The sequence below is a fragment of the Trichechus manatus genome, unplaced genomic scaffold (genome assembly GCF_000243295.1).
Source record: "Trichechus manatus latirostris isolate Lorelei unplaced genomic scaffold, TriManLat1.0 scaffold00076, whole genome shotgun sequence".
Taxonomy (NCBI): Eukaryota; Metazoa; Chordata; class Mammalia; order Sirenia; family Trichechidae; genus Trichechus; species Trichechus manatus.
This window is the reverse complement of record NW_004444012.1, coordinates 10498656-10515078: the sequence shown is the minus strand read 5'-3', so window position 1 is coordinate 10515078 and position 16423 is coordinate 10498656. Positions and strand designations below refer to the sequence as shown.

Here is a 16423-nt window from a genome sequence, read left to right as displayed (position 1 = left end):
ACATATGAACAGATTATGATTCAAGATAAATGATCCTGGATATAGCCTATTATGGGAGCACAGGGCCGAGGGCATATGCTTCTAAAAAGGATTGATGTAGCTGCTTAAGACACCTGATTTAGCTTGTCAGAATCCTGATGTATATAGGAAATCCTTCCTGAAGATTGCTGCATTACTCCATGCATTGACTCTGATACCCTGTGGGACCATTAGGACAGGTATCTCTGAGGCTCTTTCACCGATTCTACTTTATCACAGTAAAGACTCCCTGTACCCCTGCTTTTCAGGCACACAGTTTTGAAATGCCAGCATTTGGCCTCTTTTGATCCTGCACCAAAGAGGAGAAATGCCCTTTGCCTCCTAGGATGCTGTGGGAGGTATTGGGCTACAAGAGATCATTTACTGCCTCCTGCCTCAGAGTCCTGGTGGTGCAGTGGTTAAGCGCTTGGCTGCTAACTGAAAAGGTTGGTGGTTTGAACCCACCCAGCAGCTCTGTGAGAGAAAGACCTGGTGATCTGCTTTTGTAAAGATTACAGCCAAGAAAGCCCTCTGGGGCTACTCTGTCACATGGGGTCACTGTAAGTCAGAATAGACTCAGCAGCTCCCAACAACAACAACCTTAGAGCTACTTTATTTTCAGTCTTTAGCAGCAGTAAATATTTCTATTCTCTTTTATTCTTGTCTAAATATTTCTTTTTCTAGTCATCACTCCTTTTATGGAAAGTTCATCCAGGAACCTTCAGGAGCCAGATCATGCAGGGCTGGACAATATTTGAGCTGGACGGTATCTTAGAGACACCGTAACTCATCTGGGAAATGGGGATGAGGTGGACACTGATGATGTGTCCACTGGACTTGTTTATTCAGCTGCCTTTTCAGCATCTTTGTTTGAATGTCAAATAGCATGGCCAAAACAAAATTCTTGGTTCCACTCCCCCAAAACCTGTCTCTCCTGCAGTATCCCACATCTCAGTGAATGGCTTTTCTGTTTACCCGTTTGGCTCAGGCCAGACGCCTTGGAATCATTCTTGGCTTCTTTCACCCTCTTGTACGCCACATCCAGTTCATCAGCAAATCCTGTCCACTCCACATCCAGAATAAGTCTAGAATCCAGTCTGTTCCCTCAGTCTCCACTATTACTGCTCTTGACGAGGGCGCTGTCATCTCTCCGCTGGATTATCATAGTGGTATGTTCTGCTGCTGCGTTTGCCTTTGTGCCATCTTCGGTTTGCGTCTACACAGAGACAGAATGATCTTTTGGAAACCTAAATCTGCTCACATCTCTTCTCTGCTCAAAATCCTCCAGTGGGTTCACATCACAACTAGAATAACGTTGTAAAGACCTTACCGTGGTTGACAACACCTGGCACGCTCAGGCCCCTCGTTACTTCCCTCGCTTTATCTTCTAGGCTTGTACTCTTTGCTCCTTCTGGTGCTAGTCACACAGTCTTCCTGTTGTTCCACGAACACACAAAACACATACATACCTCAGGGCCTTTTCACTTGCTGTATCCTCTGCCTGGAACTCTTTTGCTGTAGATACCACATGGCTCATTCCTCATTTCATTCAGTTTCTGCTAAAGTGTCACCCAAATCAGTGAGACCTCCCTGACTACCCTGTGTAAAAGAGGGTGCCATATCCACCAGTGCTCTGTTCCCTTACCCAGCCTTATCTTTCTTACCATGATCACCACCTAGTGTTATTTTATGTATTTATTTATTGTCTCTCTCACTGCACATTGGAATATGAGTTCTTTCAGAGAATGAACTTTGTTTTGTACATTACTGTATCTGCAGTGCTTAGAATAGTTCTTGACGCATAATGGGTATTCGTTAAATGTATTTTAATTAATTAATGAGTAAAGATGATGCTAATAGTAATAGCTTTGATTTATTGAGTACCAGTCTGTATTTGGCCTTGTGCTAAGGGCTTTAATGAAATAATAACAATGCCATCTTATAGAGGAAGAACCTGAAGCTTAGAGAATTTAGATAATCTTTCTAAGGTCACATATCTAGTAAATCATATCTGATTTCAGAATCTGTTTTCCATACTTCAGTGTACATCAGAGCCTGTAAAAAATGCAGATTTGTGTGTGTGTGTGTGTGTGTGTGTGTGTGTGTGTGTGTGTGTTCTGTATGTGAGTATACACACATATTTACTTACATTTTTAAAAAAAAAAAGGAAGGATAAACCAGCATTACTAAAATGATTCCCTGTAGCAGAAGGGAAGTAACAGGGTGGAGTAACAAGCAGGGAAGCTAAGACTTCTCATAGTTTTAGCTTTGGAACTACATAAATGTTTCATATATTAAAAAACAAATTTAAAAGTAAAAATGTACATCTCAGGACACCACCCCCGAGTCTGTGAGTCAGAATCTTTGGGAGCAGGGCTCAGGAATTTGTGTTTTTAATCAATCCAAGTGACCCTGATGCAGCTAATCAGGAGTTTGTACTTTGAGAAACATTGTCTATGCCATACGATGCCAAGAAGGGAAGTGACCAGTACCGTATTCATCTGTGTATTGCTGCAGTGGCCTGCATGGGGCCAGGAATGTATTTGGTTATTACGTGAGGGTGTTGTGCGGTTGAATGGCTTCATTAGGGTAATTATAAGCAAGAAGGCCCAGCCTTACTTCCCAGGAGGGATCAAGTCCAACCTTGTAGCTCAGCATTAGGCTGCCAGGAATTTTCTAGGGCTCACTAGTTTGTTTATGTGTGTTACCCATATGGGTAGTGTGTTTCACGTTCAGATATGCAGTATTGGCTCCAAGAAGGGACTGTCTGTGCTGTACCTGCTGTGCGGGCTTGTCCCTCTCTGTGTTGTGTGTGCATGGCTATGTTCCATGATGACATGTCACAGAGAATGGAGGGCCCAACCCAGGTCAGGACCTCTGGCCACCTGAGCCTCCACTGACTTCTGTCACCAAATACATGTCATAGAGAATGGAGGGCCCAACCCGGGTCAGGACCTCTGGCCACCTGAGCCTCCACTGACTTCTGTCACCAAATACATGTCATAGAGAATGGAGAGCCCAACCCGCGTCAGGACCTCTGGCCACCTGAGCCTCCACTGACTTCTGTCACCAAATACATGTCATAGAGAGTGGAGGGCCCAACCCGGGTCAGAACCTCTGGCCACCTGAGCCTCCACTGACTTCTGTCACCAAATACAAGTCATAGAGAATGGAGGGCCCAACCCGGGTCAGGACCTCTGGCCACGTGAGCCTCCACTGACTTCTCTAACCAAATCACACCTCTTCAGGGCTCTTTGCCATTAGAACATCTGGATGACACGCTGTTTTTCCTTAGAAGTTTGAGGATTAGTTTGAAGATGAGTACGTGTGTGGTGCTTTTACTCTTTAAAAGAAATAATTACAAATAATTTGCATATATGATAAATATATTTTTCCTCAGCACCTCCAAATGACAGCTTGAGAAAGGTCAAATAAATTTTCAATTAAAAAAAATTTTTTTAAGTTTCAGTGGATCGAATCTATCTGATTCCCTTTTATGACCAGTACAGTAGACATTGATAAGAGACAACTGTTGGCAAATAAATATTGGTAAAAAATGGAATGTCATGCTTAGGAGTTTGGCTTCATTTTTGGGTAGGGCAGCCTCATGAGGGCCTTGTAAACCCCAGTGTGACGGTGTCAGAGCTGTGCTCTAACGTAACAGACAGCAGAAGCGGAAGAATGCAGAGAGGCCGGTCAGGAGGCTGCCGCGGGGGACCATGAAGAGCCCAAGGTAAAACTGATAGACCTTGGCAGACCTGGGAGGAAGCTGGGGCTGTTACACGAGGTAAAGAACAGCAGAAACTTTTGAGAAGTTTTGAGGGTAGTGGAGAGGGAAGGATGGGGAAGATGGTGAACTTTATGCTTGCCTTGTGTTTTGGCAAACAACTTGTATAGATTTTTATGTATATTATAAGTGAATTTTTTAAAGATTTCTACTTTATTTATTTCTGAAATATCATTGGCTATCCTAAAAAATCAACTTGAATATTGCCAAGTGCTCAGTATAGTGCTATTTGTAAGTTTAACTCCAAGCATAATGTCTTTTGAAAAGCAAACATTGTGAATGGAAGTGGTTTTTGTTTTCCTTCCTGGTCTGCTCCAGCGTAATCTCCAGCATTCTGTTAGAACTACTATGATTTCTGATTTCTACTGATGTTATTAAGGGCACACAGTGGATTACTTTCTGTGTACCGTTTTTCCTTTAAAGTTCAGAATAAAGCAGAATCACTGTCTTTTTCTGGGAGACTAAGGAATTAACCCGGAGAAATGTTTCTAACATGGATGCTGACCTGTTTTTATAAATGTAACTATTGTCTTTTAGACAATCTCTGGCCGACACTCATTCTTTTGACCTGGGGTACCTTAGTACGTCAGAGCATGTGGATAAGAGCCAGACAAATTGAGATTGGAATCCCAACTCTACCACATACTACATATGTAACTTTGGACAAATTATTTATCCCCTCAGCCTCAATTTTCTTATCTGCAAAATGGGAGTTTAAAAAAAAGCACGTACATCAATGTATAGTTGTAAAATAACAGATGATACGTGCTTAGCATTTCCTAGAACACAGTGGATGCTCAATAAAAGTTATCTATTTGTACCATTGTCCAATATTTTATTTTACAAAGGATCAAGAGAGTTTATGAAAGCAATAAGTTACCTTTATGTTTCAACATAAAAAAGTTGAGGAAGTATCTGTACATGCTTAACTTGCTTTAATGATTTAATGTGCATCTGTAATTATTTAAACCCTTTCTGAACCTCCTTATCTTTAGACTAGACCAGTGCATCCAAATATGATCCCTGAACCAGCAGCTTGAGGATCACTTGGCAACTTGTTAGAAATGCAAATTCTTGGGATTCATTTCCAGACCTACTGAGTCAGAAACTCTGAGCATGGGGCCTAGAAAGCTGTTTTAACAAACCCTCAAATAATTCTGACACACACTAAAGTTTAAGAAACTCTGACCTAGGCTTTTTTTTTTTTTTTTTTAAAAAGAGCTTTATTGAGATAGAATTCACATGCTGTACAGCCCCCCCCTTTAAATGTGCAATCCGTTGGTTTTTAGTATATTCATGGGTTGTGCCGCTATCACCACAATCAGTCTTAGAACATTTTCATCACCCCAAGAAGAAACCCCATACCCATTAGCATTCACTCCCCACTTCCCCCAGAGTCCTCAAGTCCTAGACAATCCCTGATCTACTTTTTGTTTCTGTTGGATTTGTCTATTCTGAACATTTCATATAAATGAAATTATATAATATGTGGCCTTCTGTGTCTGCTTTCTTTCATTTAGCATAATGTTTTCAGGTTCATCCACGTTGTAACATGTATCAGTACTTCATTCTTTTTGATGGCTGTATAATATTCCAATGTATGGATAGACCACATTTTGGTCATCTAGTCATCACTTTGTGGACCCTTTTCAGCTATTTTTAATAATGCTGCTGTGAATACTTGTGTACAGATTTTGTATGGACATACATTTTTATTTCTCTTGGGTATATATTTAGGAGTGGAGTTGCTGGGTCATATGGTAACTCACATCCTCACAACTGGGTGGATAAACAGTGTAGAAGTTGAAGTTGTCGAGGATTTCTTTCTGCTTAGATCAGCAATCAGTGTCCATGGAAGCAGCAGTCAAGAAATCACACAACATATTACATTGGGCAAATCTGCAGCAAAGACCTCTTTAAAATCTTAAAAAGCAAAGATGTCACTTTGTCACCCTAGATGATTAAGTTGCACCTCATATGCATGCGAAAGCTGGACAACGAAAAAGGAAAACCAAAGAAGAATTGACACATTTGAATTTCTGGTGTTGACAGAGAACATTGAATATACTATGGACTGCCAGAAGAACAAACAAATCGGTCTTGGAGGAAGTGCAGCCAGAATACTCCTTAGAAGCAAGGATGGTGAGACTATCTTACTTTTGACATGTCATCAGGAGGGACCAATCGCTGGAAAAGGACATCATGCTTGGTAAAGTAGAGGGTCAGCAAAAAGAGGGAGACCCTCAATGAGATGGATAGCATAGTGGCTCAAACATAGCAAGGATTGTGAGGATGGCACAGGACTGGGCAGCGTTCTGTTCTGTTTTACATAAAGTCACTATGAGTTGGAGCTACTCGACGGGCACTTAATAACAACAACAACATGGTAACTCAGTATTTAACCTTTTGGGAAACTACCAGACTGTTCACCAAAGTGGCTGCACCATTTTATGTTTCCACCAGCAATGTATGAGGGTTCCAGTTTCTCCATGTTCTTATCAGCAGTTGTTATTATCTGTTAGACCATCCTTTGAGATAGATAAAAAATTCTGTAAGCTTCTTATTCTCCTTAAAGTTAAATCATTAAACCTTCAAGGCATGCCTCTTAGCTGTTGTTTCTGAGATTCGTTACCTAGTTTCATATTTATACTGCTGATTCATTCTGTGAGGATTCCCCGGGTGGTACAAATGGGTAAGCACTCAACTGCTAGCCTAAAGGCTGGTGGTTCGAACCTACTCAGAGGTGCCTTGGAAGACAGGCCTGGTGATCTGCTTCTGGAAGCTTACAGCCTTGAAAACCTTATGGAGCAGCTCTACTCTGCACGTATGGGGTTGCCATGAGTCAAAATCAACTTGACGGCAGCTAACAACAGCAACAGCATTCATTTTTATGATTTCATAAACTTCCATCGTATTCTTTTTAACTACTGCCTTTCCAGAGCAACAACAACAACAAAAAATAGATATCTTAATAAAGAAAATGAAGCCAGGGAGATTTCTTATCCTGTGAAATGTCTAGCCTAGTAATTGTTTAATAAAATTTTTTTGACTGGTTGATTCTCAAACATTTCTGGAACATAAACATTTTTTAGCTTTGCACAATACCTGCTGTCCAAAGCAACTGATTTTTTTACACTTTGAGTTCCGAGTACAAGCCCCAGCTAAAGAAATAAGGTTTTACTGAGGCTGACTGGCCTTTCTCTCTGCTGTTTTCTTTTCTAGAGGAATGGCTTCTCGTTGGAACCAAGCAAGGACATCTTCTTCTCTATAGGATTCGGAAGGATGCTGGTGAGTGACAGACTTTCCAGAACTGCATGGCTTACTGCTCATGCAAAACTGTGGAATCAGTGATTCCTGAACATTGAAAGAGCGATTGCGGGGGAGGGACAGCAGTGGGAAGATGGGGAGAAATAATGTGAGAATCTCCAGGATTTGTTTTTTGAAACTGCGTTCCCCTGCCCCCATCTGTGAGGTGGGACTACGCTCCTCCTCTCCTGACTTCTTAGAGACTCACTACCAGTAATAGGAGACATTACTGATGGGACTGTAATTCCTGGGTAAATGGCGTGATGGCAGGAAAAAGAATATGGAACCATTGATTTAAAAGATCTTGTTAGCTTCTAAGGGGTGGACGAGGAGCCAGAGGGCCTGGGTTTGAGTTCCAGCTTTCCTTCCTCTTGGTCATGTGACTGTGAGTGGTTCCTTTCCAACATCAGTTTCCTCTTCTATAACCTGTCTTGTCTGACAGAATTGTTGGAGTCACATGCAATAATATGCTTGAAAAGACTGAAAACTAAATCTCCAATCAAATGTAACTTTGTCAATAATAACGTAGAATAACAGCTAAAAGGATTCTAAATTTATTAAAGAGTACCCTCTGTTGGGAATTAAAAGGCTCTCACTCTCTTTTCCTTGTTTTCTTTCACTGCTCTTTTTATGAAAAACAAAGAAAAACTGATATGTTTGTATATTAGGCCCTGGAGCCCCAGAGTCTATAGCAGCCTGCTGTTGATGCCGGAGGAGACTAACTAGGGTAACACTGGGGGAAAAAGAGCGTTTTACTAGTGCCGTTGGGAAAGAGGAAGGCACCTTGGTCAGCTTCTGGGGGTGGGGAAGAGAAAGCAGAGGGTTAGTTTCATTTCTGAGTTTGTAGATGTTCCTTTAAATCAGGGGTCAGCAAACTTGTTCTGAAAAGACTCAAATAACAAATATTTTAGGCTTTGCAAGCCGTAGAATCTTTCGCAGCTACTCAACTCTGCCCTTGTAGCACGGAAGCCCCCATAGGCGGTATGTACATGAATGGGTGTGGCTGTGTGCCAGTCAACTTTATTTACAAAAACAGGCAAGAAGGCGGGATTTGGCCTACGGGCAGTAGCATGCCAACCCCAGCTTTAAATTTCTAGTTCTCAGAGCCGGAATATTTGCTTTCTGTGACATCTACCCAGTCTGTAATTTAAAAATTAAACTTGCCTAGAATTTTATTCAGCTTTCAACAACTGTTGTTTGACTGTCTACTGTGGGCTCAGATGCTGTGTAGGACAGGGAGATAAGAGACTATAATATTTCCCTGATTCTTTGCTCCTAATAGAGAATCAGTTTTTTGTGCCATCACATACTAAATACACAAGTAAATATATTATTTCTATACAGGTAGTATGAAATTGAACACTAGGCTGTAAGAAGGAATCTTTCAACACGATGTAACCTCAGACTGGTGATGTTAGTGTTCCTGTGCTTGCAATACTGGTGGTGACTGTTCCTTGCCCTGTGATCAGTTCAGCATGTGACTTTTGACAAGTTAGTTATGGGCTTCAGTTTCCTCACAGGTAATTTGAATAGCAGTACTAACTTACCTTAGACAATAGCAGTACTAACTTACCTTAGTTTCTGACTTGAAACTTCGCTTCTCCCTGTATCCTTAGAGAACAGCTCAGTTCTGGACCAGAAATAGACCTGGCCCTCCGTGATTCAGCTCTAGAACTAATTCAGTTTCTGAACGCCTAGACAAAGATGCAACTAGGTTGTCCTGAGGGAAGGGAGATGGCAGGAAGGTGTCATGGAAAGCTGAGATTTAGGGGACCTGGGTTATGATCTGCGCCATCTCCTTTGATAGGACGTACCCATAAAGAACTTCTGCTGTGTGCTGAGGTATGACATACGATGGTGGTTGGAGAAAGCACTTGTATGATTGCGTCACGAGCTCAACTTGCCGCTTTTTTCGTGGAACACCATTTTTACTTGAAAGAATGACTGACAAATTACGGTTTTTTAGACTTGGGTACTTGCCACACATTTTCTCAAAAATGAACAAAGGGAGCCCGTCCTTTCAGAGAAACGTGAAATTGGAATAATAATACCTACTCCTTGGGGTAGTGTGAAAGTTAACAGAAAATACATATAAATTCTTTAACCCAGAATCTGGCACCTGGTTATTGTTTAGTTAATGATAGTGGCTGTTATTATTATGATAATTATTCCCTTTCTTACTCTTTGATGCCTTTTGAGGCTGAGTATTTTTGTCGTCCCCAGCAAGGCTGGATTCGCATGTTTTTATGGTGTATAACTTTTTTACCCTTTTTTGCAACAGTGCCAGCAGATGTAACAGCCCCTGAAAGTGGCAGTAAGTGTAGATGCATTAAATTGCTTCAACTCTGGGATGGCATGGAGTGTTGGCTCTGTCCCAGCTGCATAGGGTAGCTGCTGGGATTTAGCTGGTCTCGATCTAAGAACGCTTTGGGCTGGGTTTCATTGCTTCGGGTCTTACATTTGACTACTACTTTTTACACTCTTCTTTGTGAGACACTTTGCCAAGGTACTTTTTTTTTTTTTAATGATAAGATGTTTAAACTCACAAGTACCTTGCAGCTTCAGTAAACTTCTGCGGTGTGATCCTCTTTGCTGACGCCAAGTAAAGGTGCACAAAACCCTCGTCTAAAATTGGGGTTGAAAGCAACTTAGAATGCTTGGTAAAGATAGCTCGCCGTTGTAGATCTCTGACTTCTAGTCTTTCAGGACTTTTTAAAGATTCATGTTGGAGAGTAATGTAAAGTAGCATTTTGGGGGAGTTGTTTTCATATGTATATGTTTGGAACCGTGAATGTTTATTTTCTTTTCCATAGGTTGCAACAGGTTTGAAGTAACACTAGAGAAATCCAATAAGAATTTCTCCAAGAAGATCCAGCAGGTAGGCAGTGTATGGTAGTTGCTATAAGAGTATTTGGCTCATGGGAGGCCCTGTCAGAGCTAGAACTTTGTAAGGCTATTTATTACCTGAATCCTGTGCTTTCTGCCCTGCCATTTATGATCGGGGATCTCAGTCCATGCATCATGTGCCTGAGGTCCTCTTTGACGAGCAGAAACTGTGATTACATGTCCAAATAAGTCAGACCTCTGTGATTGGGTTTAGGCTCCTTAGTCCCCTGTTAGTACTGTAGTTAAGTGAACTTTTGCTAAACCTTGTTGGAAATGTTTAATTGAGAATAATGATTTCCTGTTTTCCAGATCCATGTGGTTTCCCAGTTTAAGATTCTGGTCAGCTTGTTAGGTAAGAAAAGGGATGCATTTGTATTTTGTATATCAAAAAATAAGAGCTGTGACCTAATTAACCCTTCCATGGTTAATTTGACAGTAGTTACTTAACAACGAGCTGATAGGTTCCAAACCAGATACAGCAGGGGACACAGAACTGAAGACAACAGTGTCCCCCTTGGACTCTGCTGTCCAAGGAGTGTCACTTCATTCATTCATTCAATAATCTATCAAGTATTTATTGAGCATTGTACACAGCCTGGACTGGGCATGAGGGATACAAGTTGAATGAGAGACATGGTTTCTATCTTTGAAGCTCATGTTCTGATTGTGAAGATGGAAATGACGAAAAGTAATCATGATACAGTATGGTAAGTTACAGTGGAAATTTATGAAAAGTATCGTGGATCCTAGTAATGGGAGGGACTCTATTGCTAGCGGATGATTTGAATTTCTGCAGGAAGAGAGAGGAGGCAGAGTGTTGTAGGCAGAAGGAAGAGCTTGAGCCAAGGCCCTGAGATGTGACAGTGCACGGCAAGTAGTCTGTGATGGCCAGACGTAGGATACGTGATGGAGGATGGTGAGATCCCGGGCGAAAGAGGCAGATCAGGGCCAGGCTATTACGGGCATTGTTTGAAAAGCTGTGGTTTCCAAGAACGCAGCCAGTTAGGCCTTTTCTTGACAAGCAGAGGACTAGAAACTTGCCTCACACTCTGTACTGTTCAGCCCAGGGCCCAAATGGTAGAATCTTTCTCAACTTAGTTCCTGGTCCAGAGATGAACATTTAAGGCAACTAAGTCTTCGTGACTAAATCTAGACAGGAGGCCCAAGTGAAATTATTTTACTTTACTAGAAAAGAAATCCTTTCCCTCGGTTTGTACAAAATCCACAGGGGATTTCCTTTTTCTTACTAGAGCTTCCTAAATGTTTTTGAAAGCCATTTCTTGTACAAATATTACATCACAGATTTTTCAGACTTGAGGACAGGGTATAAGAGTGCTTTGGAAGTGAAAGAGCTCTTTTACTCAAACTATCCCAAATTTCTAAGAAACAGAATATTCAGGTTCAGAAGATTGAGTGACCTCTTACATGTTTTGTACTGGTGATAGACTGGAATGAGTTGTCATTGTTAGTGAAACTGAAGGTATATCTACAAGCAACATTTGCCATTCAGTTGTTCTAGATGTTATATGGCTGTTTTTTTATTTTGTCTTGAAGGTGTCTGTATTAGAGAATTGTGATAATTTATAGTAATGTTTTACACTCTTCCAAACAGAAAATAACATTTATGTCCATGACCTATTGACATTTCAACAAATCACTACGGTGTCAAAGGCAAAGGGAGCGTCACTGTTCACCTGTGACCTCCAGGTAAGTGTGGGCAAGATGAAATTTGGCTTTGTGCTTTCATCGATACGATCTGTCCTACACTGTTCCTGCCGTCAGATGGGAATAATGGCATTGCTAACCCAAACCCAGCAGAGACTCAAGAAATACTTGATTTCGGATTGTATTTTTTTTTAATTGTACTTTAGGTGAAGGTTTACAGAACAAATATTTTCTCATTAAACAGTCAGTACACATATTGTTTTATGACATTGGTTAACAACCCTACGACATGTTAACATGCTCCCTTCTCAGCCTTGGAGGACGTTTTTTTTTTTTTTTGGTGAAAATATACATAGCCAAAGGTACACCATTTCAAAAATTTCTACATGTACAATTCAGTGATGTCGATTACATTCTTCCAGTTGTGCTGCTATTCTCACTTTAGATGAAGGTTTACAGAACAAAATAGTTTCTCATTAAACAGTACACATACTGCCCTGTGACAATGGTTAAGAATACCACTACATGTCAACACTGTCCTTACTCAACCTTGGGTTCCGTATCACCAGCGTTCCTGTCCCCTTCTGCCTTCTAGTCCTTGTCCCTGGACTGCTGTGCCTCATTAGTCCCATTTTGTTTTACGGGGCTGTCTAGTCCCCAGCCGAACGGTGAACCTTGGGAGTGACTTCACCACTGAACTAAAAGGGTGCCCAGGGGCCATACTCTCAGGATTTCTCCAGTCTCTGTCAGGCCAGTAAATCTAGTCTTTTTTTGTGTGTGTTAGAATTTTGTTCTACATCCTTCTCCAGCTCTGTCCAGAACCCTCTGTTGTGATCCCGGTCAGAGCAGTCAGTGGAGGTAGGCGGGCACCATCTAGCTGTACTGGACTCAGTCTGGTGGAGGCCTTGGTAGCTGTGGTCCATTGGTCCTTTGGACTAATCTTTTCCTTGTATCCCGTTCTCTTCATTCTCCCTTGCTCCTGAAGGGATGAGACCAGTGGAGTATCTTACATGGCTGCTCACAGGCTTTTAAGACCCCAGATGCTACTCACCAGGGTTGACTGTAGAACATTTGGATTGTGTTTTTGAAATATCCTCCTCAGTATGCTGTCTGGAGTTGAACCATTGCATTCTGTGTGTGTGTACTGAGTGATGAGCACCACATATCTGTATGGCTGGAGGCAGATGACCAGGGGTCAGAGTGCTCACCATGGATAAGCCATTAGTGCAGAATCAAGACTGTAACAATATTGTAAACATAATTATAGGGCATTAAATGGATTCCTGTTCTAAACATGTGACTATGGTCTTTGTCTTTAGGGAGTTGTCATTATTCCAAAAAGACGTCACTCCTTATTTTTGCCGATTCATCATCCTTACTTTCTTCAAAATCTACCTGACTCTTCTCCTCAATTCTGATCACGTTTTAGCATTTGTGCATTGTTGACACTGCTTTGCTTTATGCCTAAACATTTTCTTTCCCACCACTCTTTTAAGAGGGTGAAAGTGGGCCTGCTCTCACTGACCCCTGCTGTTCTCTGGCCCATCATGTACTGACAGCCATGAGCAAGAAACAGTTAAGGGAAAACAAGGAGGAAGCAGTGCTGTAGGTGAAGGCCTGCCCCGAGATGTTCCTCTCTGAATTCTGAGTGTTCTGGTGCTGGCGTCCCTGGCCAGCGGCCCTGGGGAGGAAGTGCTCTGCAGCTGGTTGTTTCTGAGTACATCTTAGAGAATGGCGTTCTGCTCAGCTTTCCTGACAGTGTGACTTATATTCCAGAGGATTTTCAGACTCGTAGCCACTTAAGGCAGAACACCTCTAATTTAGTTTTAATTCGGTTGTGGAGCCATGGTCTGCACATCTTCATTTTCTCTGGGTGTCTCTCCAGCACACAGATACTGGTGAGGAGGTGTTGCGGATGTGTGTGGCTGTGAAAAAGAAGCTGCAGCTCTATTTCTGGAAGGACAGAGAATTTCATGAACTGCAGGTGAGGTCCATTGTTATCTGGTCCATGGGTTGGTGTGGGAGCTGCTGCTGTAGTTCACTCATGGCTTGAAAGACTTCCTGTTCAGTTCTAGGGAAGTACAGTACTCTAGTCTTATAGTTCTCCTCAGATGAATACTGTGGCAGGAAATGCACGGGAGCTTGTTCATGCCCACGTATCTAAGTCTTCTGGTCTTCAGAGGCATGGGGAGTACAATTCTACAATTTCCATATGGATTGGTTTAGTTCAAAGTGGGCTTCCACCTTTTCCACATATACCTTGACCAGTTAATGGGTAGCCGATATCTTCATTATGGGTGATTTTCTCACCTTATGCTGTGGCGAGGGTGATGTTTTACAGAGTGAGATGGAGTAACAGGATGGTCGTGATTTTTTTCTTTTAGTATCTTTCCAGTTGAACCCTTAATCTCTTTCTTCAGGGGGACTTCAGTGTACCAGACGTGCCCAAGTCCATGGCGTGGTGTGAAAACTCTATCTGTGTGGGTTTCAAGCGGGACTACTACCTAATAAGGGTAAAGCCTTATTATTTTGCAGATATCGTCAGTTTACCTTGGGAAGATGATTATGTGCTTCTCAACCGTAATGCAAGAGACTGCCTTAGGTAGAGCTTTGCATAACAGGGTTTGTTTGTATTTTTAGTTATTTTTCATACTCTCAGCTTTTTCCACAAGCAAGATATCTGTGTAACTTAAGCCAGGCAGAGTCAGCTCTCAGTTCTCTACGTAATGAATTCTCCAGATGGTGTATCTAATTATTGGGACAGGTTTAACTCTGGGTTTTTTGTCTCTGTCTGACACAATTATCATGGGCTGCTGCCCTGAGCTTTCAGTGCTCAGGAATTATAAACTAATTTTAGTAATAAGTAAAGTATATTTGTTTTCAGAAATTATTTTCACTTTTTTTAATTTCAGAAGCTACATGCGTTTACTACAGAAAATAAGAACATATAGATAAGAAAAACAAAGGAAGTGCAAATCATCTATAATTCCCCCACTCAGAGATAATCACTGTTAACCTTTTGGTATATGGGCTTCCACCCTATTTTCCAAAAATGTCATGTTATACACATTGTTTTATAACCTGCGTTTTCTCTTAACATAAGTGGTAAATATCTTTCCATGACATTAAGCTTTTTCTTCCCAATTTGCCTACTAGAATGCATTTTTTCTCCAGTATGCATATATAAAGAGATTGACAGACTGTTTGTTCCATAGACTGATGAGTAGGGCTCGTTCCTCTGATGACCTTGGACGCTGTCATCACGTTCTTGAGGCTGGAGTCTTCTGAGGGTAGAAAGTGTTGCTTTAGGACCACACTATTCAAAAATTGTTTATTTAGGTAAAATTCATTCTTTCTGGTACACAGTTCTGAGTTCTGACAAATGCCTAGAGTTGTGTAACCACCATCACAGTCAAAATTTAGAACGGTTCCATCGCCCCCACAAAGTTCTTACACGCTGTCCCCTTGAAGTCAGTCCCTCTTCCTGCTTCTCAAGCTCTGGTCACCACTGATCTACTCTTTGTCTCTTACAGTTTTGCCTTTTTCAGAAAGTCATATAATGGATCGTCCAGTATGTAGCCTTTTGAGTCTGGCTTTCATTAGCATAATGCATTTGAGATTCATCCACGTAGTTGCGTGTGTCAGTAGTTTATTCCTTTTTATGGCTGAGTAGAATTCCACTGTATGGATGTACCACAGTTTATCTAATCATTAGTTGAAGGACAAAGTTGTTTCCAATTTTCAGCAATTATGAATAAAGCTACTATAAGCATTCACATACAGGTTTTTGTGTGAACATAAATTTTCATTTCTCTTGGGCAAATGCCTAGGAATGGTATTGTTGGGTCATATGGTAACTGTATATTTAACTTTATAAGAAACCAACAACCGGCAAACAAAATGGCTGGGTCCTTTTGCATTCCCACCAGCAGTGTATGAGAGTTCCAGTTGCTCTGCATCCTTGCTAGCACTTGGTGTTGTCAGTTGCCAGGCTGGATGCTTTTCTCTGTGTTAGAGAAAAACAGAACTGGTTCTGCTTTTGATTGTAACAGAGTTTGTCATAACCAACTCTATAATCTTTCCCTATGCTGAACAAAGAATATTATTGGCTTCTCCAGCTTTTGGGTTTTGTCTGAATTTTTTCCAGGCCATGTTTATGCCTCTGGCCAGGGAATGCTAAGTAACTCACTTTGTGTCTTCTTGTAGGTGGATGGAAAGGGATCTATCAAAGAGCTCTTTCCAACAGGAAAACAACTGGAGCCCTTAGTTGCACCTCTGGCAGATGGAAAAGTGGCCGTGGGTCAGGATGATCTCACCGTGGTGCTCAATGAGGAGGGCATCTGCACACAGAAATGTGCCCTGAACTGGACGGACATACCAGTTGCTATGGGTGAGGACCAGCAGTAGCTGCTCTTCCCAACTTTGAGTCAGGGTTGAATGGAATCCTTGCAGAATGGAGTCCCATTCATTAGCTTTAGCAGACTTGGATTGGGTTATGTCATTCACTTTCACTTCCCCTTATAAGTAGATGAGTTCTTTAGGGTATTATGGAAAAAAAAACCAGACTTACTGGTCTGACAGAGGCTGGAGAAACACCGAGAGTGTTTCTTTTAGTTCAGTAATGAAGTCACTCCTGAGGTTCAGCCTTCAACCAAAGATTAGACAGGCCCATAAAACAAAATGAGACTAAATGCGCACACCAGCCCAGGGGCAAGGACAAGAAGGCAAGAGGGGACAGAAAAGCTGCTAATAGGAAACTCA

The 16423-nt window shown here is 41.6% G+C and overlaps 1 protein-coding gene across 5 annotated transcripts in view; it reads left to right on the top strand.

Annotated features, from left to right (window-relative positions):
• The window catches only part of VPS39 (VPS39 subunit of HOPS complex), a 41272-nt gene that overhangs the window by 1597 nt on the left and 23252 nt on the right, over positions 1 to 16423 (top strand). Inside the window, exons 2-9 of one of the 5 annotated variants that reach the window (XM_004380658.3) lie at positions 7028 to 7093; positions 9393 to 9425; positions 9925 to 9989; positions 10307 to 10349; positions 11610 to 11704; positions 13548 to 13646; positions 14083 to 14175; positions 15869 to 16052. In XM_004380658.3, the coding sequence (XP_004380715.1) occupies positions 7028 to 7093; positions 9393 to 9425; positions 9925 to 9989; positions 10307 to 10349; positions 11610 to 11704; positions 13548 to 13646; positions 14083 to 14175; positions 15869 to 16052 (678 nt within the window). Of the gene's footprint in view, positions 1 to 7027; positions 7094 to 7118; positions 8632 to 8943; positions 8954 to 9392; positions 9426 to 9924; positions 9990 to 10306; positions 11705 to 13547; positions 13647 to 14082; positions 14176 to 15868; positions 16053 to 16423 lie in introns of those variants that run through there. The other 4 variants (XM_023735151.1, XM_004380659.3, XM_023735152.1 and 1 more) reach the window with 4 other exon arrangements.